The 23,645-nt window shown below is 46.6% G+C and overlaps 1 protein-coding gene across 1 annotated transcript in view; it reads left to right on the top strand.

Moving 5' to 3' along the window:
• Positions 1–23,405, top strand: part of LOC137903834 (phospholipid phosphatase-related protein type 4-like) — a 38,980-nt gene extending 15,575 nt beyond the window's left edge. The window contains exons 2-7 of the mRNA XM_068747993.1: positions 2,670–2,855; positions 5,392–5,521; positions 9,885–10,080; positions 14,480–14,537; positions 19,051–19,224; positions 21,792–23,405. Of these exons, the coding sequence (XP_068604094.1) occupies positions 2,670–2,855; positions 5,392–5,521; positions 9,885–10,080; positions 14,480–14,537; positions 19,051–19,224; positions 21,792–23,405 (2,358 nt within the window). The remainder of the gene's footprint in view (positions 1–2,669; positions 2,856–5,391; positions 5,522–9,884; positions 10,081–14,479; positions 14,538–19,050; positions 19,225–21,791) is intronic.
• Positions 23,406–23,645: the final 240 nt, after the last annotated feature.

The following is a 23,645-nucleotide window of genomic DNA, read 5'->3' as shown; positions in this document are numbered from 1 at the left end:
AGCTGCATAAGGCCACAGCTCTTTGGGTAACCCTGATTCTATCAGCATACATCTTACCATCTTGAATAATGTACGCCAATTCCTCTCCGCTGTCCCATTTTGATGCGGGGAGTAAGGAGCCGATCTCTCATGTTTTATTGCATTATCCCTGAGTAATGACTGGTACTCCTCTGAAACAAACTCCGTCCCATTGTCTGATCTCAGACGTTTTACTTTACCATAAGGTGCTGTGTCTGCGAGGAACTGCTTCGTTGCCTCAACTGCCTTGTTTTTGTTCCTGAGAAAATACACATACATCGTACCAGAAAAATCATCAGTGAATATGATAGCATATTTGTACCCTTCGAATGACTCTGGGTCCGTTCGCCCACTCAGGTCTGTATGTACCAGCTCTAATGGCTTTTTAGCCCTTGCATCACTCTGCCTGTTCCTGCTTTGGGAAAAGTCGTAGATAAAGGGCAAGATTGCATCGACTGAATCACAGGCTGTGGCTCGGTCAATAAATGCAGCCCCATAAATAAATACATCGGATTCTTATCAATAGCACATCTGATAACATTTAACACTTTCAGTGTTGCCGAGATACACCCATGGCCGGTCCTAAAGCCTGACTGCATGGGGGTCAGAATAATGTGGGACTCCAGAGAGTCTTGAGCTGCTTGTTGATTCGTTTTTCAAAAACCTTTGCTAGACAGGGCAAGATGGAAACCAGCCTATGGCAGTTCAGATCTAAGGTGTCTCCTTTGAAAAGAGGAGTGATGGGAGCGGATTTCCAATCATGCGGGAACGGACAGGTTTGTAACGAAAGGTGACAAACGTGAGTTACAGGTGCAACACTAATATGTGCACCCAACTTCAAGAACAAAGGCTCAAGAAGAGAATCCAAACCAGCCAATTTATGACTCCAGTTTGAGCAGCTCTCGAAGCACCCGCTGTTCTTGTAACGGCTGGGATGAGAATATGGAGTTGCTTTGGTGAAGGTTGGCTGCTAATAGTTTTTAAATTCTCAAGGTCATGAGCTTGGCCTGACTCAATGAAATGCTTATTAATGTGATCTGCCATGGAATTTTTATCAGAAACTATAACTTATACAATCTTAATTGGGCACATGAGAAGATACAGCTTTACTTTCCAGGGATTTCACAGCCTGGCTAAACTTTTTAGGGTCAGTGCCAGAAATGCAACTTGATCAAATTCAGACTTTGCTCTTCAAATGGATTGTTCATCTATTTCTGATCATTATTGCCAACCGGATTTGATCTTGGTCACTTTGGCTTTATGCCATAAGGAGGGCTTCAAGTGAATGAAGTCGGTTCAGCACTGATCCGGGGACTAGAGCGTTTTTTATGCTTATTCAAATCAATGATATAGGAGTTTTTGAAATATGAGTAAGTATTCTAATTTTCAAAACAATATTTCCCGATCACAATTTTCTCATAAGAAATATATGTTTTAATTTTATATGAACAGTCATTCCACAGTTTAACCCACGCCACAGTTTTGCATTAAAATAAGACTGAAAAAGCGGGGGCGTCTTACATTCGCAGTCTAGACATTATACCCATTCAGAACGCTAGATGGCGCCAGATATCTTTAAAGGGAATGCTGAACAACTCTGAAGGCGTGCAGGTCGAGGAACGAGTCGCTTGGAGTGCAAAAGAACAAATATTCTGCTCTGCTTTCTTTAGCCTCTCATGCTGCTTTATTGAATCACTTCAGTGGATAATCCATTTCAGTGTGACAGGTCAATTCCTACAGCCCCAGCTATTTGCCCTTTTGAAAGTGGACATTTACATCGTCAGCCATGTGGATGAGTTGATCCCTCAAGTTTTCCATAAACCATTGAAGGTTTTCAATCTGCTCAACTGAGATTTATGGTTGAGAATGATCCAACGTGTTGTGATTGGTATTTTAGGATTGGAAGACCACCACAATAAACTCGGAGCAGCATCTTTACCCTCGCCGAAGGGGAGGCGAGGGTATTGCAATTGGGTCCGTTTGTCCGTTTGTCTGTTTGTTTGTCTGTCCGCGCGCATAACTCAAAAACTAGTAGCCCAATCGACTTGGAATTTTTACACAAGCAAGGTTCTGTCCGTGGCTCGGTCCTCCCCGAGAATGGCGTTGATTCGGATCTGGATCCAGATTCTAGAATTATTTTTAGATCTGGAATTGTGCCTGTGCTGTAAACTGCCACTTTAAGAGGGAGGGACACAAATGGCATGATGGGAAAAAGAGTCCAGAAGGAGTCTTGTAGTACGTTCCGGAGCAGCAAGCTAGAGCAGGTTTGGCCCCTCTGATCCGGAAGCCCTGTTTACTGTCTCACAAGATCCAATAGTCTTTTGGAGGCGGGGTCTGCAATCTCTGATTGTCTTTCTCGTTCTCATTTAGCTTGTTGGGACTAGGTTCGGGCTGACCTCAGTGAGTTCACAATGTGAATTAATTCCACATGACCTCTCCTATTACCCTCAGCACAGTTCTCAATCCCTTCAGGTCATTGTTTTACTTCCATTATAAATGAAATTAGCTTCCACATTGACAACATGCACTGCTTATTTTATTATTTAATTGACTGGAAACATTTTAAATCACTTCCTGCCTCCACTTTCTATGACTTGATAGTGATTTTTTTCATCTGGGTTCTGTCTTGTCCTGTCCTGTCCATTTGGTAGCTGCCCATCCTGGTGTTATCCGTGATTAGTCTGTACTTCCTTGAGTGGACCGATGTGTTCAAACCAATGAAGACTGGCTTCATCTGCCATGACCAGGATCTGAGCCTCCCTTACATCGACCCCAGCCAGGAAGTCGTCCCCCTGCTCGTGCTCTTCAGCCTAGCCTTTGCTGGACCTGCCATCACGGTAAGCATTACCACCAAGCATTTTAGCAGTACAATAACGATATTAACCTTCTAGCATTACTGCAGAGGGGCCTGGTGAGGCCTTGTTCATGTGAACTCATTTTGACACTTTAAATGCTTTGCACATATACTTTAACATCTGGACATGAGTAGAAGGGTTGGTTAAGCATCCAAAGTTCTGTATGCTGACGATGTTATTCTGACACTGTCTGATATTAGACAGTCGATTTGAAATGAAATGAAATGCTTTTATTAATCATCATCTGCTGACACACAATGAAATCGAATTTTCACCGTAGAACAACGGGCCCCTTGAAACAACCACACACTAATACGTGCTTCAAAGGGCCCTAGCACACGGAGAGGGAGTAGGGTGAAGGCGCCGTTTGCGGGGACGGTGCCTTGCTCAAGGGCACCTCGGCAGTGCTCTGGAGGCAGACTGGCCCCTCTCCACACATACTTCACCTCTTCTCGGGGTCTTCTCAATATTCTCTGACTTTACCATACACTGGGCGAAGAGTGTTTGTGAACACAAAATGCAACTTTTGAATGATCATTTCATGAATGAAGTTATAAACATTTTCTCCTAACTCCTAAACCAAATAACTGGTTGTGCCACCATTGGCACCAACAACTGACAATGAGTCCATGACATAGTGACGCATCACTCTTTCCCCACTCTGCAGAATAGTTTTAATTCAGCCACATTGAAGGGTTTTCCAGAATGAACTGCCGGTTTAAGGTTTCAGCTTCTTAATTGGATTCCGATATTTAGTTCAGACTTTGACTGGACCACTCCAAAATCGTTCACTTTCTTTTTAGGCCCGAGCGCCTATCCTAGGCGTAAGGGGCTATTGCTTTTGCAACGCAGAAGACGACAAGTTGATGAGCGCAGCTCGTCAACCCTCGGCATCCAACTTTGCCATGCTGTTGAGGACGACCAACACACCCACACACACACACACCGACACTCAACAGCACACACACACCCTGACACTAAACAACACACACATACAGACACACACAAACACGAGTTGACGAGCGCCCCCTAGAGAACGATAACAAAAATTGAATGGGAATTTTAAAAATAGCTTGCTAGAAATGATTGAAATTTTCCAGAAAATTCCCTCATGTCGTCCCGATCAAAAAAAAAGTATTATGGCCCCGCCCCCAGACACACAGGAAGGCGGCCATATTGGATTGAAACTTAAAAACTCCTGACGACAGATGGCCATATAATCCAAATAATGATTTGACTAAACTGTGAGCTACTCATGCAGCTCAAATCTAAACATTCAGGACAAAAGCGGCGTGCGTCGGCGGGTCAGCTCAACGGCCTGTCGGCCGGCGAGGGCCTACAACGCCGCTTGCGGCTTTAATTTTTTTTTCTTCTTGAAGGGAATCAGACTTACTTTGTTTTGGATCATTGTCCTGCTGCATAATCCAAGTGCAATAGAGCCTGAGGTCGCCAACAGCCTTACGGCCTTTGCGACTAGTCGACTTTACGACCGCACTCATCTGTTGTATTTACCATCGCAGAAGGGGAGGCAAGGGTATTGCAATTGGGTCCGTTTGTTTGTCTGTCTGTCTGTTTGTTTGTTTGTCTGTCCGAGCGCATAACTCAAAAACTAGTAACCCAATCGACTTGAAATTTTTACACAAGCAAGGTTCTGTCCGTGGCTCGGTCCTCCCCGAGAATGGCGTTGATCCGGATCTGGATCCAGATTCTAGAATTATTTTTACCCTCGCGAAGGGGAGGCGAGGGTATTGCAATTGGGTCCAGATTCTAGAATAATTTTTACGTCTGGAATTGTGCCTGTGCTGTAAACTGCCACTTTAAGAGGGAGGGACACGAATGGCATGATGGGAAAAAGAGTCCAGAAGATGGCTTGTAAAAAAAAATATTACTTGACATTACTGAACCGAGGACTGTAATTAAAAGTTGCCAAACGAAGATGAACGTGAGTCCAGTCGTTCATTTCACTTCAGGGGTGCAACATAAAAGTTGTATCTTTTCCCGTTCCGGAGCAGCAAGCTAGAGCAGGTTTGGCCCCTCTGATCCGGAAGCCCTGTTTACTGTCTCACAAGATCCAATAGTCTTTTGGAGGCGGAGTCTGCAATCTCTGATTGTCTTTCTAGTTTAGGTTTAGGGTTAATTTGGAGCTCCGAGTTATAGATGGCTCCGACTCCACCTCCTCGGTCGGCGTCTCGAGAAATGTGAGAGTTAACATAACTGGGAGGCGTGGCTTCATTTAAACTGAAATAATCTTTAATTAACCTTTGTGTTACATTAGTAATTATTCATTTTCATTCAGGAGTTAATCATTTGTTATTTGTTATCAGAATTTGTTATCATAATTGAACATTAATGTGAATACAAACTTTATAATTAAAGATTAAAAGCATGATTAATGATACTAATAGAATAATCAGTGTTATTAATGTCCCCCTCCAGTGAAATCCAATGTTATCGCTCTACAGCCACTTTTGCCTGCAAACACAAGTGACAGCGTTCTTGTTATGCTCTGTGTTGGCAGGTCATGATTGGGGAGGCCATCCTGTTTTGCTGTCTCCCTCGAAGGAAAGGTGGCGCCGCGACCGAAGCTAACATCAGCACTGCTGGATGCAACTTCAACTCCTTCATACGCAGAGCTTTCCGCTTCATTGGTAGTCGCCCCCCCCCCCCTTTTTATACTGTTAGGGTTTTACCAAACCCTCTTACGGTTCTTGTTCTCCATTGTGGGTGCGTAGTCAATGAGGAGAATGTGTGTTAAGATTAAGACATTTATATAATGAACAGATCAGTACAGTTATATCGGATATCAGCGCTGGATTCCACCATGCGTCTCGTGGCTGTCCTATGGCGGAATGCCGGCATTTCCTGCTTCGTCAACACGTCATTACGTCTCCTGTAGGCGGGGATTTGCCCCAGCCAATCTAAGCCCATGTTTATCTGCGTCATTATGTGTCGTCACCAGATGAGGCGTTCAAGTGAATCAGTAATAATAACACAAACATAAATGTGGTGCTTCCTGTTGTGTTGTCGGCGTGTAATCAGGTTGTGGAATCCCATCTAATATGGAAATTCCCTACAATACCCTGTATGAATGAACTGGTCAGCTCCCCTTTGGTGAGGAAAAGGGGCACAATAGGTGCAGGTAAAGGTGTTGTATCAATCGTTTATTTCAGTTTCATAAGCATCATGATAAATTCAGTCAGGATGTCACCTCCCTTTATCATTATGTCCTTGTTAAACAGCACCACTGAATAATGCACATTGTAAAGCATCTTTGAGTGCCTTGAAATGCACTCTATAAAAGCAATGCATTTTATAGAGCGCTCAGGACAAAAGAATTATGATTATTAAATGCAGCATTGAGAGCCGCTGCTGTGCATGCTGCGTCTGTCCAGTGTTTGTGGCCATTGGTAAGAATGAGTACGTTTTGAAATGTTCCTATCTGATGGTGAAACTGTGTCTAGGCTTTTCCCTCCATGCTGTCTCCACATTTTCTTTGTTTTCTTATATGTCCTTTGAATGTGTCTATAGAATGTACCGTATTGGCCCGAATATAACACGATGTTTTTTGCATTGAAATTAGGCTGAAAAAGTCGGGTCGTGTTATATTCGGGGTCTAAACATTATACCCGTTCTGAACGCTAGATGGCGCCAGATATCGTTACAACGAATGGTGAACTGAACTCCCCAGGCTAAAGCAAACGCCTATCATTATTTTATTGCAATGTTTTTCCTTATTCATATGTTGTGAGAGAGAAAGAGAGAGAGTGCAACTAGGAGACAGAGATATGCGAGCAATAGGAGGAAACGGAGTTTTGTTTAACAGTGCAAGTAAAATAAAGCAGCTTCAGTGATTCAGCACGTCTGGCCGGCATCCATCTTGTGTTGCTGCGCTTCAGCCATTCATTTACAAATGTGATTGCACTTTAGTTCACATATTTAAATGTTCAGATATTAAGATGTGAGACAGTTTTTGCATGATTTGAATGTGGCAAAATAACATGCTTTTTCTCTCAAATTTATTGTTATAATCATTTGTTTCAGATGTACTGTAATTATTTTCTGTATAAAAATTGAAATTGGTGTTCAAAAAGTATTTTCTCAAACTTGAGTCTTGAAAAAGAGGGGGTCGTATTATATCCGGGGTCGTGTTGTATTCGGGCCAATACGGTATGTGTGACGGCTGCAAATCAAATTGCCCTCCGAAGGACAAGTCAATAAAATGAAGCGAAGTGTTCGGCGTTCTGTGTGTTTTGGCACCATCATCTTGATGTTTTCATGGATTCGTTTGCATTTTCTTTTGAACAGTGGCTCTGATGCTCACTCCTCCTTGTCTTCACGCTGTCTACTTGGTGTGTAGACTAATTACCCCTGTTTTGTTTTTACTGTATATTTGACAGTGGTTGGCTTCCGCTCTGCTTCTTCATTTGAATGCAGGATCACAAGCTCTTCTGGATATCGCCTTTGTTGCCTGCTGGTAGTTTAATTGTAATAATCTTGCCTGTTTGATACAGCAGGGCCATGTTTGTCTATCTCTATGTTGTACATGCTTGTACTATTGTTCAGTTACTCAATTTCTTGCACCTTTCTGGTATACACCTTACTGTCACAGAGCTGTTTGCCGGTACGCCTGTGGTACACACGTACTATCCAAGGTACGACCTGCGCAAGTTACGGCCACCCGTACTTACGACCTACGTCTGGCCGATAGCTATCTCAAAATACGCCTGGCAACTACGTATAGCAGAGGGAGATGCATGTCTGGAACAAGAATAAACAATCTACATAATTTCCTTTGTATTGATTATTAGATTCTGGTAGGTTTTTTATTTTGAGAAAATACCAGTTTTTCTCCCACGTAACAATCGCATGTGAATCTTCTCTGTCAAGTGATACGTTACTCAAAATAAGCTCGTAAAGTAGCTACTTTTTTCGCGAGAAAAAATGTCTTTGGAGAGCTTTGCAAAGAAGAAAAGGCCAACTGAGGAGGAAGAAGAGGAGCTGATGTCCTCCAAAGAAAGATTCTCTTAGCAGACAAACCAGGAGTCAGACTTAAAGGTCCCATATTCTGAAAAAACTAACTTTCCCCGTGTTTCTACACTATTCTGGTGATTTTGGGTCCTTATCAACCCCAAAACAGCAAAACAAACCATCCAGTCAATCCTTCCTAGTTTGGGTAGGTCTGTAATCACCTCCTGAAACACGTCTGGAAGAAATCGCTCCCCTTCTGACAACAGGAGGGGGAAACGTGCACAAGGTGTGCGTGCACATTCGTGCGTCCCTGTGTCTGTGTTCTGCCCGTCCACGCTCTACGGCATTTTCCCTGCATAAAGTTTATTTCTGGTGGTAATGTTCCTGCGAGAAGGCAAAAATGTTTTAGTGTGGTAAACACTTTGAACGAACTGCTCTATGGAGCGGGAGACATACAGAGACACATCGGCGCTGCATCCGCGATACTGCCGATGCTGCCGATCCGTCACGGTGAAGAGGGAGCAGAGCCGGAAGGCAAAGCACTCCATTTACCGGTCATTTCTGTTCCTACCCTCACCTGTGATCACGAGCTTTGGGTAGTAACCGAAAGAACAAGGTTGCAGGTACAAGCGGCTGAAATGAGCTTCCTCCATAGAGGGACAGTCTGAGACGCTCCATCAGAGCGCCGAGTATCTCCGCTTCTGTGTATGCAGCCGCTCCACAATGCGGCTATGATCCGACCTGCACGCCTCCGAGTCCTGGAGACATGCAGGTCCTGGAGCGATGGCAGCTTGCAGCCGATCACCTTCTCCGCAGCACGTACAATGCGCTGCACTCTGTGTCTGTCCCTGGTGGTGGCGCCAGCGTACCACACGGTGATGGAGGAGGTGAGGACGGACTCCACGATGGAGGTGTAGAACTGCACCAACATCTGGGTCGGCAGCTTGAGTTTCCTCAGCTGCCGCAGGAAGTACATCCTCTGCTGAGCCTTCTTGATGAGGGAGCTGATGGTCGGCTCCCACTTGAGGTCCCGGGTGATGGTGGTGCCCAGGAAGCGGAAAGAGTCCACGATGGAGATGGGGGTAGGGGAGTCTGTGAGGGCGAGGGGGGGCGGTGGGGCTGTGACTTTCCTGAAGTCCACGATCATCTCCACTGTTTTCTGGCTGTTCAGCTCCAGGTTGTTGCTGCTACACCAGGACACCAGCCGGTCCACCTCCCTCCTGTAGGCCGACTCATCACCGTCAGAGATGAGCCCGATGAGGGTGGTGTCGTCTGCAAATTTTGCATTTGAATATGCACTACTGCTGCTTCGATCGCCCAGCCCTCCACACGCCCTCGGACTCTCCAGTCACCCCCTCCTCCCCCCACAACATGGAGGGCCCCTCATATAAAGCCTCCCCACCTCCCCTGCCCTCTGCATCCAGGAGCAAGACGTGCACATACAGTTCATGAAGCTGAAACCCCGCAAAGCTGCAGGCCCCATCCACCGTGAAACATTGTGCCAGTGAGCTGACTCCTATCTTCACATACATGAGATGTTCCGATTGCACCACACCGTCAGCTTCTCCGCCTCCTCCCTGTATGCAGACTCGTCCCCCCTAATAATAATAATTTTAAAATCTATTAATAAAATGGGGAAAAATAGATGTGAATATGTGGTTGATGTCAGAGCTGCTCATCAGCATCTAACAAGAATTGTATGTGTGCTGTGAAATGGACTTTGTAGGTGTGGATGACCACATCTCATCAAAAGAACACACACAGATGTAGTGTGGGTAGAGTATATTTACCCATCGCTCACTCATCGAATGTAACTTCTGTTTTCGTGCTGTACTTGTACTGTATTAGCACGGACAATAAGGTCTTCTGTACTGTTCTGTTCTGTTCTACACTGATACACATTGGCAGTGGAGGCACTGTGTGTTGCTTGTTAAGTGGGAGGTTGAGCCATGGTTGTTTTGAGGGAGCAAATAATAATTACACTAACTGTGCAACCTCCTGCATTGTCGACCAACCTCCTAATCATATCATCTTCTTTCTTAGGAGTTCATGCATTTGGTCTTTGTGCCACAGCCCTCATCACAAACATCCTCCAGCTGATGACAGGCTACCCAACACCCTACTTTCTCACAGTGTGTAAACCCAACTACACCATCCTCAGTGTCAGCTGTGAGCAGAGCCCTTACGTCATGGAGGATATCTGCTCAGGGGCTAACCCTGCAGCCATCAGCCAGGGCAGGTGAGGAAGCATTTACAAAGTCATATTGAGTAACGTAGAAACTTCCACTGAAAATGTATGGAACATTACGTTTAGATCAGAGTCTGCATTTACTGTTGATGCAGTAAATGGACTGCACTTAAACGACCGCCAGCGGCGTTGTTAACCCACAGGACGCTGCTGGACACTGGATTACTGTGGGACGAAGACAGAGACGAAGAAGAGTAGGACGACTGGTGCATCACCAGCGAGAGAAGAAGGAATGGACGAGTTTAGGACTGAGAGTAGGGACTGAATGTTGGGACGATGACGGGAAAAGCATGATGATGAAGAGAAAGGTTGATGTGTTGTGTGTCCAGGAGACCTGGGGCCTCGTGTATCAAGACTTGCGTGGTAGAAAACCCCAGTCTATTTATAGTTATTTATATTTATAAAAACCTCCCCTTGTTTTCCTTTAGTGCTGGGCGATAAACAGGAAAAAGACCAAACTGGCCATTTTTGACTTTGCCAGTGTGATAGCAAAAAAGTAACAAATAAGACAACATCTGTGGTTTTGTCCTACCTCTTCCTGCCATGCTTTGGAGAGCAACCACAAATGCATGCTAAACAGCTCTGTAGCTCCGAAATCTCGATCGCTCACAGTTTCTCAGAACTCGACGAACTTTACCAGGATCCATAGCTGCCGTCTCTTCAACTCCTTCCGTGTCGGATCAGTGCTTGTATGGCATAATGCTTCATGCACTGCCACCATCACCTCCTCCATGAACTCTATGGGGACGACGAAGACAATTTTCCTCATGTGGGCAAAACGATCCACCTCATCATTTCTGTGCAACTTTCCTCCATAGATATTCATGCATCACTCTTTTACCTTTAGACCGTGGAGGGGAGGGTGAGGAGAACCCCCTCCTGTTGCTGTCCTTGTTGTCTTTCGTTGGCCTGCGCCTCCCCTTAGCGCATCGGGGTAGAGAGAGGAGCGTCAGGTGTTGGCATTGACCCCGGAGTTGTTGGTGCACCGTTGTCTCCTTCCTCAGGCAGATCTTCTTTAAAACTTCATTTTCTCTTGCACGTTCCTTGGTTTTGTCATGCAAGTACGTGTACCAAGGAATATCCAGCCTCTGATGAAGATGTTCAGTTGTCCAGTGAGACGGATATTTACGCTGCGTCCATGCGCCATGACAGTCCACAAGCAGGACATAACGGAGCCGCTGCTTCACTTCGTCCTGTCCAGTGTGGACAGAGGGGACGTCGGGGATGTAGCAGGGTTGGTAAAACGCTATGGGTAGTGTTTTGACTGCTCACGAGGATGCAAAAATCAGTTGACGTGGCGCTAGATGCGGGAGAGATCGCGGGAGAAAATACGCCACTAATAGCGGAGGAGGCAGCGGGTGCACTCGCTGTCCCACCGTAAATAAGGAGGATGATGGCTGGGTTTACTTGAGAGATGAGGAAGTGTTCTGTCAGGTTATGTTTTTCACCAAAGGGCACTCTCCTTCTACCTTAGCAGAACTCTCCTAAAATACCCCTTAGACGTTAGAGGCTTAGATCCCCCCTTGGGCAAACCAACTCCCAATTACAGGGGTTTTAAGGCAATACTTGATGCATTATTTACAATAATACCTCCAGATACTCGCACATACCGCGTCCCATACAAACTTTATCTTTCCTATTGTAAAACCCCGGTTTATATTTATCTGGGTGGAGCCTAACTGCCACTCTACACTGGAGCACAGCGGCTCAATTCCACCATCAGCCCTCCATTTAAATAGGGTTAAATGATCCTCACTGTCTAATCCGGGGAGTTTACCCTGTGATCCCAGGTCGTGCAGGAATCAATTTAGACTGAGATTTATTGAAGCATTCACTACATTTTATCTGACCTCTGCCCTGCTAACAATTATTGACCACGTGCAACGGTTCAGGTCAATTACGTGAACTACTTGGGTTTATTTAGAAATCTGGATAAATTAGACTTCTGTGACAGCATTTTAAATTATTGTGAGGTGAAAAACATTTAACGACTTAACATAGTCTTTAGAACATTTTAGATGCTATTCTGGCATAAACTCTATTTTTACATCATGTAAAAAGTCAAGGTGAAAAATAAGATGTACATTTTATAAATGGATTATAGGCTTGATTAAAGCAAAAAGTAATAAGATGGCCAAAGCAGGATACAGGATTTCTACTATTGATTTAATTAGGTAAAGTATTTACTTAAAGAAAACCCAGAAGAGTTTAATGCCTCTCTTAACAGAATGCTTTAACAAAATCACATTTGACCAATTCCCCCAGATGAGGGAGGCATTTTGACTTGAACCAAACATTACACTATATCAGTGGTGGGCGGTGCATTTTAAACCTAGGCCTTCAGTGAAGTCCTACTTAGTCCGACTTGAATAAATACCCCTCATAATACCATCATTTATGACACCACGGCTTTAGAAATAATGTACAAACACACACTTACGCACTACTGGGTGTTGCATCACCTCAATCGTGTACAACACGGGATATTTTTTCCGGAGCATTTAAAAATCAATAAACTGCATCAGCAATTAAAAATTATCACTATATGTGGTACTATCAAAGTTATAAATAAAAGGGAATTTAACATTATTTGTCCAAAACGTTTTAAAGTCCACCATGAATATAGGCAAGCTTTAAATTGCAAACTTTCAGTTTAATATAAGAAAGACTGCAACACAACGGCCACATTTTTCTCGTTGTGTACTTCCACTACAATCACACAGCTGCACCGGCGCGCCACATTATTTACACACATTGCATTTACAGTATATCTGTGATTTTATTTCATTATCATGTTAAATAAATAAAATGTTGGTACTCAACAAAACGGCTGTCCCCCAAAACAGTTATTTGAAAACAAAATCCATTCTCCTTTCTTAAAGTTCCTAAATCCAGTGTTGCTCCAAACATTAAATCGATCCCTTGCAAACAAAAGGCATTCCCAGCAGAACAATTTGCAGCGACTCTCGGAAGCTGTAAGCCAAAAGTTTGAAGCCTGGAAGTGGCGTACCAATCCTTTCCCCACCTGGGACAGGTTAGCTAGCTCCGGAGTTGGACGACGTCGGCTCACGAGAGCTAGCTTCTCTGTAAAAGTCCGTCCTGAAAACGGCCTTTCAAGAATATCCACAACCAAATCCACACTTTCCCCTCCTTCGGCCATTGTGGGTTAAAAACGCAGGAATAATTGTGTTTTTATTTTCGGTCGGTCGCGCCGTACCGGTGCCATTAGCTGATGACGCAATATGCCTAGCGCTGCCCTCTCACACGGAGTATCCAATCACAGGCAGGAAGGCCTTACTTTCACCAACTCGTGATCTGATTGGCTATCGCAACTGTCTATCAACTCAACTCTACGAGCCCGTTCACTCACACAACACAGACGGCAAGCAGCGCTGATTCTGAAGGTCTCGGACGGATAGTACTTGCCACTGGTACTATGACATCCGCCTGGCAACACAAGCTAGCTGAATTCTGATTGGATAAAAAGTCTCACCTAAAAATACATCACTGGAATATAATATGACATGAATGTGAAGAATATATATATATATACATAAAATTAAATTGATTTTATCATAAATATGATCATGTATTCTTGCTTTCTGGTTATGTTAGGCAAGCAGAGAAGGCCTTACAGGCCCTGACCGCCCGCCACTGCACTATATAAACACAGTACCTCAAGCAATTGTAATGGAACAGCCCATGGTCAGATGACAGTCCGAAGCATGCCTCTTCGTGCCAGTTAAGTGCTGATCTGACAGTGGCTCCGTTTGGCCTGATCGGCCCCGAATATGCACCTTTGGACGCCTACGGGGGCGGAACGAAAGAAAGTCCCACGGTGAAGTGAAACAGTGGGACCGTGAAAACCGCAGACCCGGGCGGCTCTGGCTGAGTTGGTAGGGCGGGTCGTCCACTGTTCAGCGAATCAGTGGTTCGAATCCCAGCTCTGACTCTCCGCATGTGGAAGTGTCCTTGGGCAAGACCCTGAACCCCAAATTTCTCCCAGTGGGTCTGGCAGCACCTTGTCTCCCACTGGAGTGTGAATGGGTGAATGTGAGGCCTAATGTAAAGCGCTTTGAGCACCGCAAAGGTGGAAAAAGCGCTTTATAAGTGGAGTCCATTTACCATTAACCAAGTGCGGGTCCGTGGCGAAAACAGTCTCAACGCAGCTTGGCCCCGATGCTCACTTCCTCCTCCGACGGAGAGAGCGCAAACGACGGGCCGTTCAAAGACGCTCCGTCACATGAATATAAGGCAAACGCTAATGAAAAAGATACATCTGAATGGGATGGGATGACAACTAGGTGTGTCTATGGCAGTAAAAAAAAAACCATATTTTTATTGTCTGGAATTTCTCAATTTATCCACCTGCTCTTTAAATGTCTTGCAGAAAATCCTTCCCATCACAGCACGCAACCCTGGCATCCTTTGCTGCTGTCTATGTTTCGGTGAGTAATGTTTCACCCCATGCCATCTCTCAGTCTTGTCACATGAAGAGAACAAGTTGACAGAAGCGAGGATGCCGGTCGGGCCTAGCGGTTAGGCTGCGAAAACAACCTTTCAGACCAACGCCAGATCGATCACTCACTAAATGGACGAACTGGATTTACTCGTCGCGACAAACAGCTTCGTCCGAGACTGCAACGTTATGTTCATCACTGAGACATGGCTCCAACCACTAATCCAAGACGCTGCAGTTAAGCTAGCAGACCGGACACTAAACCGGCATGACAGAGCGGGAGTATCGGGTAAGAGCAGAGGAGGGGGGCTCTGTGTTTACGTTCATGGGGGGGGGGGGGGGGGGGGTGATGTAACAGCAGGATTGTTGAGACCCACTGTTGTCATGATATCGAGGTTCTGGCAGTCTCGTGCAGGCCTTTTTATCTACCAAGGGAGCTAACAGTGGTTGTCGTGATGGATGCTTACATCCCACCCGATGCTAATGTTAGCACAGCCCTTAGCCTGCTGTGTCAGCTGAGTCACCTGGACCACCGGGGGAACTACGTGAGTGCTTTTTGTGGATTACAGTTCAGCGTTCAACACAATAATCCCGGACATTTTAACTGAAACTCTCCCACCTTGGACTCTCCACCCCCATCTGCACCTGGATTAAGGACTTCCTGTCTGACCGCACACAGAGGGTCAGACTCGGCTCCCACTTCTCCCCCACCGTCACACTCAACACCGGCTCCCCCTAAGGATGTGTACTGAGTCCGCTCCTGTACTGTGTACTGAGTCCGCTCCAGTACTGTGTACTGAGTCCGCTCCTGTACTCTCTCTACACCTACGACTGCACGCCAACCCATCCCTCCAACGCCATCATCAAGTTCGCTGATGACACCACTGTGGTCGGGCTCATCTCGAGCGGAGATGAGTCGGCGTACAGAGATGAGGTTGGTTCGTGGTGCTCGGTAAATAACATCTCATTGAACACCACGAAAACTAAGGAACTCATCATGGACTTCCGGAAGCGCAGCCCAGAACCGGCTCCACTGACCATCATGGGGGGCTGCGTGGAGAGGGTCCACTGACCCGGCTCCACTGACCATCATGGGGGGCTGCGTGGAGGGGGTCCCCTCATTCAGGTTCCTGGGGTCCACATCACTGACGACTTGTCCTGGTCTGCTAACACCACGGCGGTGGTGAAGAAGGCCCAGCAGCGACTCCACTTCCTGAGGGTGCTCAGGAGGAACCCCCTGGAGGAGAAGCTGATGGTGGCCTTCTACAGAGCCCCCTGGAGAGCATCCTGGGTACTGCATCACGGTGTAGTACTGCATCACAGTGTGGTACTGCATCACGGTGTAGTACTCCATCACGTGTGGTACTGAATCACGTGTGGTACTGCATCACGTGTGGTACTGAATCACGTGTGGTACTGCATCACGGTGTGGTACTGCATCACGGTGTAGTACTGCATCACAGTGTGGTACTGCATCACGGTGTAGTACTCCATCACGTGTGGTACTGAATCACGTGTGGTACTGCATCACGGTGTGGTACTGCATCACGGTGTAGTACTACATCACGGCGAGGTATGCACGCACACAGCAGCAGAGAGGAAAGCCCTGCCGAGAGTGATCAACACAGCCCAGAAGATCACCAGCTGCTCTCTGCTCCCCCCCCGGACCGTATCGCCGGCTCTCGCTCCCTTAGCAGAGCTAAAAAAAACAAACATCGTCAGAGACCCCCCCCATGGACACGACTTGTTCAACCTGTTGCCCTCAGGACGGTGCTACAGGTTGCACAAGAGCAGGACCCAAGAGCCATCAGCGCTCTGAACAACAACCAGTACTAAACAATATAACTACTCACCATATGCAATTTGTAATGTGAAGGTAAACAATGTGTTACAAATTAAGTGCAATACCGACCTCGTGTACAATAACTAATGTATGCTACTAGTAAATGCAAAGTACTGGACAATCTATCTACATGCACTGTTTATAACTTTCAATTTGTGTTTTCTTCTAATATTATTTGTATTTTATGTTGTACCTAAGCACCAAATGGAGCAGCACTACTAATCGCGTTGTATATCCACTATGCAATGACAATACAGGCTTTCTATTCTATTCTATTTCTATTCTACAAGGTATCACGGCCTAATACAAAAACTGTACCCCGAAATGGGGAGACAGAGGCGGAAGATAAGGTGTAAAAGTAATTTTAAACAAAACTTATGACCAAAACCAGGAACAGAACAATAGGATAAAGAATAATAAGATGACAACAATTAAGAAATTTATAGGTGACATATTATGAAAAACTCACTTTTCCCATGTTTCTACAATATTCTGGTGATTATGGGTCCTTCTCAACCCAAAACAATAAATAAACCATCCAGTCAATCCTTCATAGTTTGAGTAGGTCTGGAATCACCTCCTGAAACACGCCTGGAAGAAATTGTGCCCCTTCTGACGTCAGGAGGGGGAAACATGCAGAAAATATGCATGTTCCTGCGCTCTCTTCACTGTCATGGTGACGAGGAAGTAGAGCCGAAAAGGCAAAGCTCTCCTACCCTCCCCTGTGGTGATGAGCTTTGTGAAAGAACAAGGTTTCGGGTACAAGCTGCTGAAATTAGCAAATATTATTTTCTTAAAATATGTCAGAAATTGACTACTCGTCCATTTTCTTGTACATGATACATCATCTCATCTACAACCGCTTTTTGCATCACGGGTGTTGCTGGAGTCTATCCAAGCTAGCTATGGGCGAGAGACGCGGTACACCCTGAATGTGTTACCAGGATATCCCGTAGCCACAGAGACAGACAACCACTCATGCACACACTTACATCTCTGGACAATTTATTGCGATTAAGCCACCTAAATTGTATGTTGTATGAAACCAAAGTACCAGGAAAAAACCCCAGATGGGATTTGACCCCGGTGAGTCCACCGTGACTCCTGGGTTCTGTCCAAGGTGTCTGCCTGTTAAAGGGAAGTTCTTCCTTGCCTCCATTGCCGAAGTTCTTGCTCTTGTGGGTCAAGTTGGGTTCTGTCTTTCCCTGCTAGTCCTGTAAAGTGCCTTGAGATGACTTTCTGTTGTGATCCGGCGCTATATAAATAAAGCTGAATTGAATTGAATTGAGGCGAGACGTAACCACTATGTGACCGTGCAAACCTATCCAAAGCCTCCTTAAATGGGGTGCACTACAGTGGTTCTGCTGTCAGAAATGGTCTTTATGTCAATAGAAGACTACAAGCATTTTACTTGAATACTGATACTGATATATTAATCTATCCCAAATTCAGTGTTGGAAATAGTATCTCATGCATTGTGGAATTGGTGGAACCATTAATTAGCCAATATAGACAAGTTACTGTTACTACAATGCAGCGACATGGGTAGTGCGGTTAGCAGGAGCTAACGTGGCATTGCCAGTTTCTCCGTTGAGCCGGTCCCAAGCCCGGATAAATGCAGAGTTGCATCAGGAAAGGCATCTGGCATACCTTTACGATGTACAATGTAAATCAATAATGTAAATCAACGTAAACAAGAAAGACCGGATTGGTCGAGGCTTAACAACGACCGCCAACAGCTTTGTTAACCCACAGGATGCTGCTGGACATTGGAATACTGTGGGTTGAAGATGGCGACGAAGAAGAGGAGGAAGACGGGTGCATCAGCAGCAAGAGAAGAGGGAGTAGAAGAGTTTAGGACTGAGAGTAGAGACTTTGAATGTTGGGACGATGACGGGAAAAGCTAGAGAGCTGGTGGACATGATGATGATGAGGAGGAAGGTTGATGTGTTGTGTCTCCAGGAGACCAGGTGAAAAGGAAGCAAAGCTAGAAGCAGAGTGTCAGCGAGGATGAAAGGAAAGGTCTACAAGACAGTGGTAAGGACAGCCATGATGGACGGCTTAGAGACAGTGTCTCTGAGGAAGAGACAGACAGGAGGCGGAGCTAGAAGTGGAGGAGATGAAGATGCTGAGGTTCTCCTTGGGAGTGACCAGGTTGGACAGGATTAGAAATGAGACAATGAGAGGGACAGTGAAGGTTAGACGTTTTGGAGACGAGGTCAGAGAGACCAGACTTTGATGGTTTGGACATGTCCAGAGGGGAGACAGGGACTATATCGGTAGAAGGATGCCGAGGATGGAACTGCCAGGGAACAGGGCTAGAGGACGACCCAGGAGAAGAGACATGGACGTAGTGAGGGAGGACATGAGAGGGGCAGGTGTTGGGGAGGACGATGCAAAGGACAGGACTAGAGGACGACCCAGGAGAAGAGACATGGACGTAGTGAGGGAGGACATGAGAGTGGCTGGTTTTGGGGAGGACGATGCAAAGGACAGGGCTAGAGGACAAACCAGGAGAAGAGACGTGGACATAGTGAGGGAGGACATGAGAGTGGCTGGTGTTGGGGAGGACGATGCAAAGGACAGGGTGATGTGGAGAAGGTTCTATATCTATAATCATTAAAGGCGAATAGAAAATAAATGTGCTTTGTGTCCACAGATGTACATCAACAGCAGCCTGACAGATTCATCCAAGCTGCTCAAGCCCTTGCTTGTTTTCTCCATCATTGTCTGCGCCATCATTTGTGGTCTAACCCGGATTATTCAGTACAAGAGCCATGCCACTGATGTCTACCTGGGCTTCTTGCTTGGAGGTGCTATCGCTGTCTATCTGGTAGGGGCAAGTCAAAGCAGAGGAATCAAGTTTTCAAACATAAACTTACATGCAGTTTAGCTGATAAATGAAACTCCGCCATCCCAGAGTGTCTCATGGGTTCCCCAGCAATAGCAGGTCAATGGTCAGTTTGGCTATTTTCTCTGTGAGATTCATTCAAAACAGAACTGTCCTAATTAACAGCACATGTTGTAACATCAGAGTGTCCATTGTAATAGAACTTTGGGGAAATGACTGCAAATGAAATGTCAGTGGGAGGCGGGAGTGAAGATTCTGAGAAGCCCTGCAACACTTGTTGCCCAAAATGGTCTTGGCCCAGAAACGTGTCCCTCTTGACCATCTTAAATGACAGAGAGAGTTCTTTCTTTAACCCTAACAATGTATACTATACTACAAGAGCCTAGAGAAGGTAGATGTCAAAACTCCTGCCTTCCTCGTGCTTGTCTTATGTTTTTGGATGATTTGAAAAAGAAATTGCTAAATATAAACACTGTACAGTATGCTGATATTAGTGTACTACACTGCCTATGATGGGGTTTTTTTTGTTTTCCTATACCTTGTCTGCATTCGTGCTACAGAGTAACAACGTACACAACGTCAGTCACTGTTAGAGCTCTATGCTTTTTATTCTTATAGTGATTGTGACCGTCACCTGCCCTCTTGGCAGACTAGCCTATTCATATTTTATTAATTTTATTACCTGCTTACCGCCGTAGAGGGCTGTGCACACCGCAGTGAACATACAACATGGACAAACACAAAGTGACAAATACACAGTGTTCTGAAAAGAAAGTGCAATGGATTTATTTGTACTCCTTAATTCTACCCCTTCCATCCACCCATCACCAAGAGTAGTCCCAATACACCAGGTTCACATCAGCCTCTAGAGGAAAGTCTGGATCACCAAGTTCTCAGGAGATCTGAGGAAGAAGAGGGAGAGCATAGTGAGAGCCACAAACACTGACCCAGCAACCTCCACTGACTCAGAGATCTGTGGGCGGAGTTAACTCTCAAATCAAGTTTTGATAGGTGCTGGATTGGTGGACCTGGCATGCATGAAACCTCCACTTAAGAAAGGGGCAGTCATCCCGGACCCATCAATGGCAACATAAGCCCCAAGATCACCCCAAGCAGCTACAGCAACCCAAGAACGACCACCATGGCCCCACCAGAGCCACACGCAGAAGAACCAGCCCAGGGCCCGGGAGCCACAGTCACCAACAGCCGACGAAACCAAGGCCAGCCCAACTCCCCACCAGCACCCAACACCACGCCCCCCACAACCACCTGCCCCCCTCCCAGCACCCGCCACCCATTCCACCCCCCACCGACGCCCCCTCTCCCCACCTCCCACACACCCCCCTCCCCCCACCATCTCCCACCACCCAACCCACCGCTGAGCTCGGGCAACCCCCCAACCCGGAGAACCAGCGTCTGGGGAACGGGCGTAGGCAATGCAGGGGCCTCTGCTCAACCTGAACCATATCCAGCCATTTACAAATGTGTTGTGCTAAGGTGGTGAGTTAAGAGGCGCGGCACATGAGGTCCCAACCAACGAGGCGGGGGGAGGAGGGAGCCTGACCATAGTGCCCCCAATCTGAACCATCCCACCCACAGGTGCTAGAAGGCCAAACCATGCATAGGGCCAGGATCGAGCACCACCCCTGACGCATCCCAGCCAGCCCCCATAATCCAGCCCCCAGGAAGGAGGGAGCCGCGAGACCCCCGGCGGGAGGCAGGATGCCGGAAGAGAAGCGGGGAGAGGGGGAAAAGGGAAAGACCACGAGGGGAGGGAAAGGAGTGAAGGAGAAGGGAGAGGGGAGCGGGGGGGAAGGACAGGAGACGGGACCAAGGAGAAGAGACAGGCAGGCAAGGGACAGGCAGAGTGGAGGAGAGAGGTCAGAGAGGAGGTGACGGGGCCATGGCCACGCCTTGGTCACCAGCCAGACCCGGGTCGCTACTACCAGCGGAGGAGTGACAGTCTGCGGCAGTTCAGCGCCGTCCCGGACGCATGGGCCAGCACCCTGGCACAGCAACCCAGGGGAACACCGGGGGCCACCCAAAAGAGACCAGAAGGGCCGGGCCACGCATATCAAGCCACGGGGACAGCATCTGAAGAGTTAGCCCAGCATGCAACAGCCCCAGAGATCAACCATCCTTGTGTGAAGAACATTGAGCTGGAGACTGGATCTGAAACAGAATGGCTGGGAGGTGAATTCTGTGGCCCACTCGGTCCTGGTGAGAGAAACCGGGTTCCTAAATGAAAACAAAAACAAGATGAGTCATGCAAAAAATGTAAGCAGCATTATCAGTTACATCGCTGTGGTGGCTTTCGCCAGCAGGCAGAATTATATTGCAATATTTATATTTAATAAGAGGAGACCAACTTTCCATAAAATATTTCAAATGTTTTTTATTAATTTTTTTGGAAGCAGAGATTTTCTCCATTGATATGTGTTCTATGAGGAGGTTCAACCAATGGTTGATGTTTAAAGACTGTTTATTCTTCCAGTTAATGAGGATTGTTTTTATAATGTTTTAATGCTTTCTGTTTCTTCTGCTTTTAGGGGCTGTATGCAGTCAGCAATTTTCAGTCTAGTGAAGAAGCCGACACCAGATCCACTCTACTCCAACATCACACCCATTGCTCCTTTCCACATATAGGCCAGGATGTCGTAGTCCACCATCCACAAAGCAAAGCTAGCATTGCCGGACACCCTGGCTTAACCGCCTCCCACTCTGAGGTCCTCCTTCACATTGGTCGTCAACATCAGAGGATTGACGAAAGTCTAAAGCTCTCCGGCGCCGCCGTTGAAGTGATCTCCCCCTACAGCCCTCCAAACAAAGCTGCCATGGTGACCTGTAGCCACACCCTTCCTCGGGTCCACACTCCCCAGGCTATGGCTGCGTTTGAGAAAGCAGCCAGACATCATGCTGTAACCCTTCACCATGCCTCCATGGACAGCAGTCGCTCAAAACAGCTTCTTTCTCAATGGAAAAGTAAGAACAACAACCATAAATGTTCCCTTCAGGTCCCAGATGCCTTCTCCTCTTCTGTGGACTCATCATCTGGCCAGTCCTCCCAGCATCCATACCAGCATGGCAGCATGGATCTCCAACCAACAGCTATGGGCCTGAACGGAGGGTTTGAAGCAAATAGGTGTATGTCTACTCTAGCCACAGGTACCAGTGCCACCCTGCCTAGTAACTGTAGTGGCATCACTGGAGGGGCCAGAATATCCATGCAATCTAGACCTGGGTTGTCCCAATTGGTTCACATACCAGAGGAAGCTCATGAGAATTACAACACCGCCTCCCCAAAAAGGAGGGCAGGTCGAGGAAAAGATGGGATATTGACATTAACTAGCACAGCTCAGGCTAATTGGCAAAGGGCTGCAGAGAAGAGCACAGTCTGCTTGAGTCATGATAAAGGGCCAAACAGCCAGCCAAGAAGCATGCAAGGGATGGCTCTACCCAAGCACCAAGACCAGCTGAAGATGCAATCCAAGAGTCTAGATGACAGCACTACTGGCTGCAGTACCGGTGGCCGATCTGCCCACTACAAGGCACTGATGGATCTAGACCCGACTTGCGCAACAGGGCCCAGCTCACTAGGTAGTACCTCAGGCAGTATCTCAGGTAGCACTGGCGCAATTGTCCGAGTAGAAGCCCATCCTGAAAACAAAAGGCCACTTATCCAAGCTCCATCAACAGATGGAAGTGGATCGTGGAGGTGGCGCTCTGTTGATCATGGCAGTGGAGTTGGTGGAGGTGCACAGATGAGTGGACCTGGAGGAGTGGGTGGGAGTGTCAGGCAGTCTTTTGAACTCAGTAACCTAAGTCGAGACTCAGAAAGTGCTAACTCTGTACATGAATGGTCCATTGAGAGCAACCATGCCAATCAAATTGTTACCACTTCTGCAACCGTTAATACCCCACCCACAGCTATTGCCCACACCCAGAACACCAGCCCATCAGAGCATAGGCTCCCGACCCAGGGTCCCTGTACCATAAGGGTCACTCCAGGGGATGGCAGTGGTTCTGTATCTGGAGAACGAAGTGGCGCGACCCCTTCCGAAAGCACCTCAGCCACTTCCTCCAGTCATGAATTCACGCTGACGAGAACAGGCAATAATATCGTTCTGATTCCAGAAAGAGCCAACTGCCCTGCTAATGCCTGAGACATCTTCTACAAGGGCACTTCAATCATTCCTCTATTTAAGGACTAGACTAATGTCGACTTCTGGGAGGCTGCATTTTCAGAGAATCTGTGACAACATGCAGGGAATTATGACATGTTCTGATTCTGATTGTGAATGTCATAATTCCCTGCTTTTTTCTATAACACCTAAAATAACTAATGTTTTAAGCATGAAACTTTGATATATGTTTGCAAAAAGTCACAAACTTGTGTGTGTAGT

The sequence above is a fragment of the Brachionichthys hirsutus genome, chromosome 14 (assembly GCF_040956055.1).
Source record: "Brachionichthys hirsutus isolate HB-005 chromosome 14, CSIRO-AGI_Bhir_v1, whole genome shotgun sequence".
Classification (NCBI taxonomy): domain Eukaryota; kingdom Metazoa; phylum Chordata; class Actinopteri; order Lophiiformes; family Brachionichthyidae; genus Brachionichthys; species Brachionichthys hirsutus.
The sequence above is the reverse complement of the archived record's forward strand: the minus strand, read 5'-3'. Positions and strand labels throughout refer to the sequence as shown.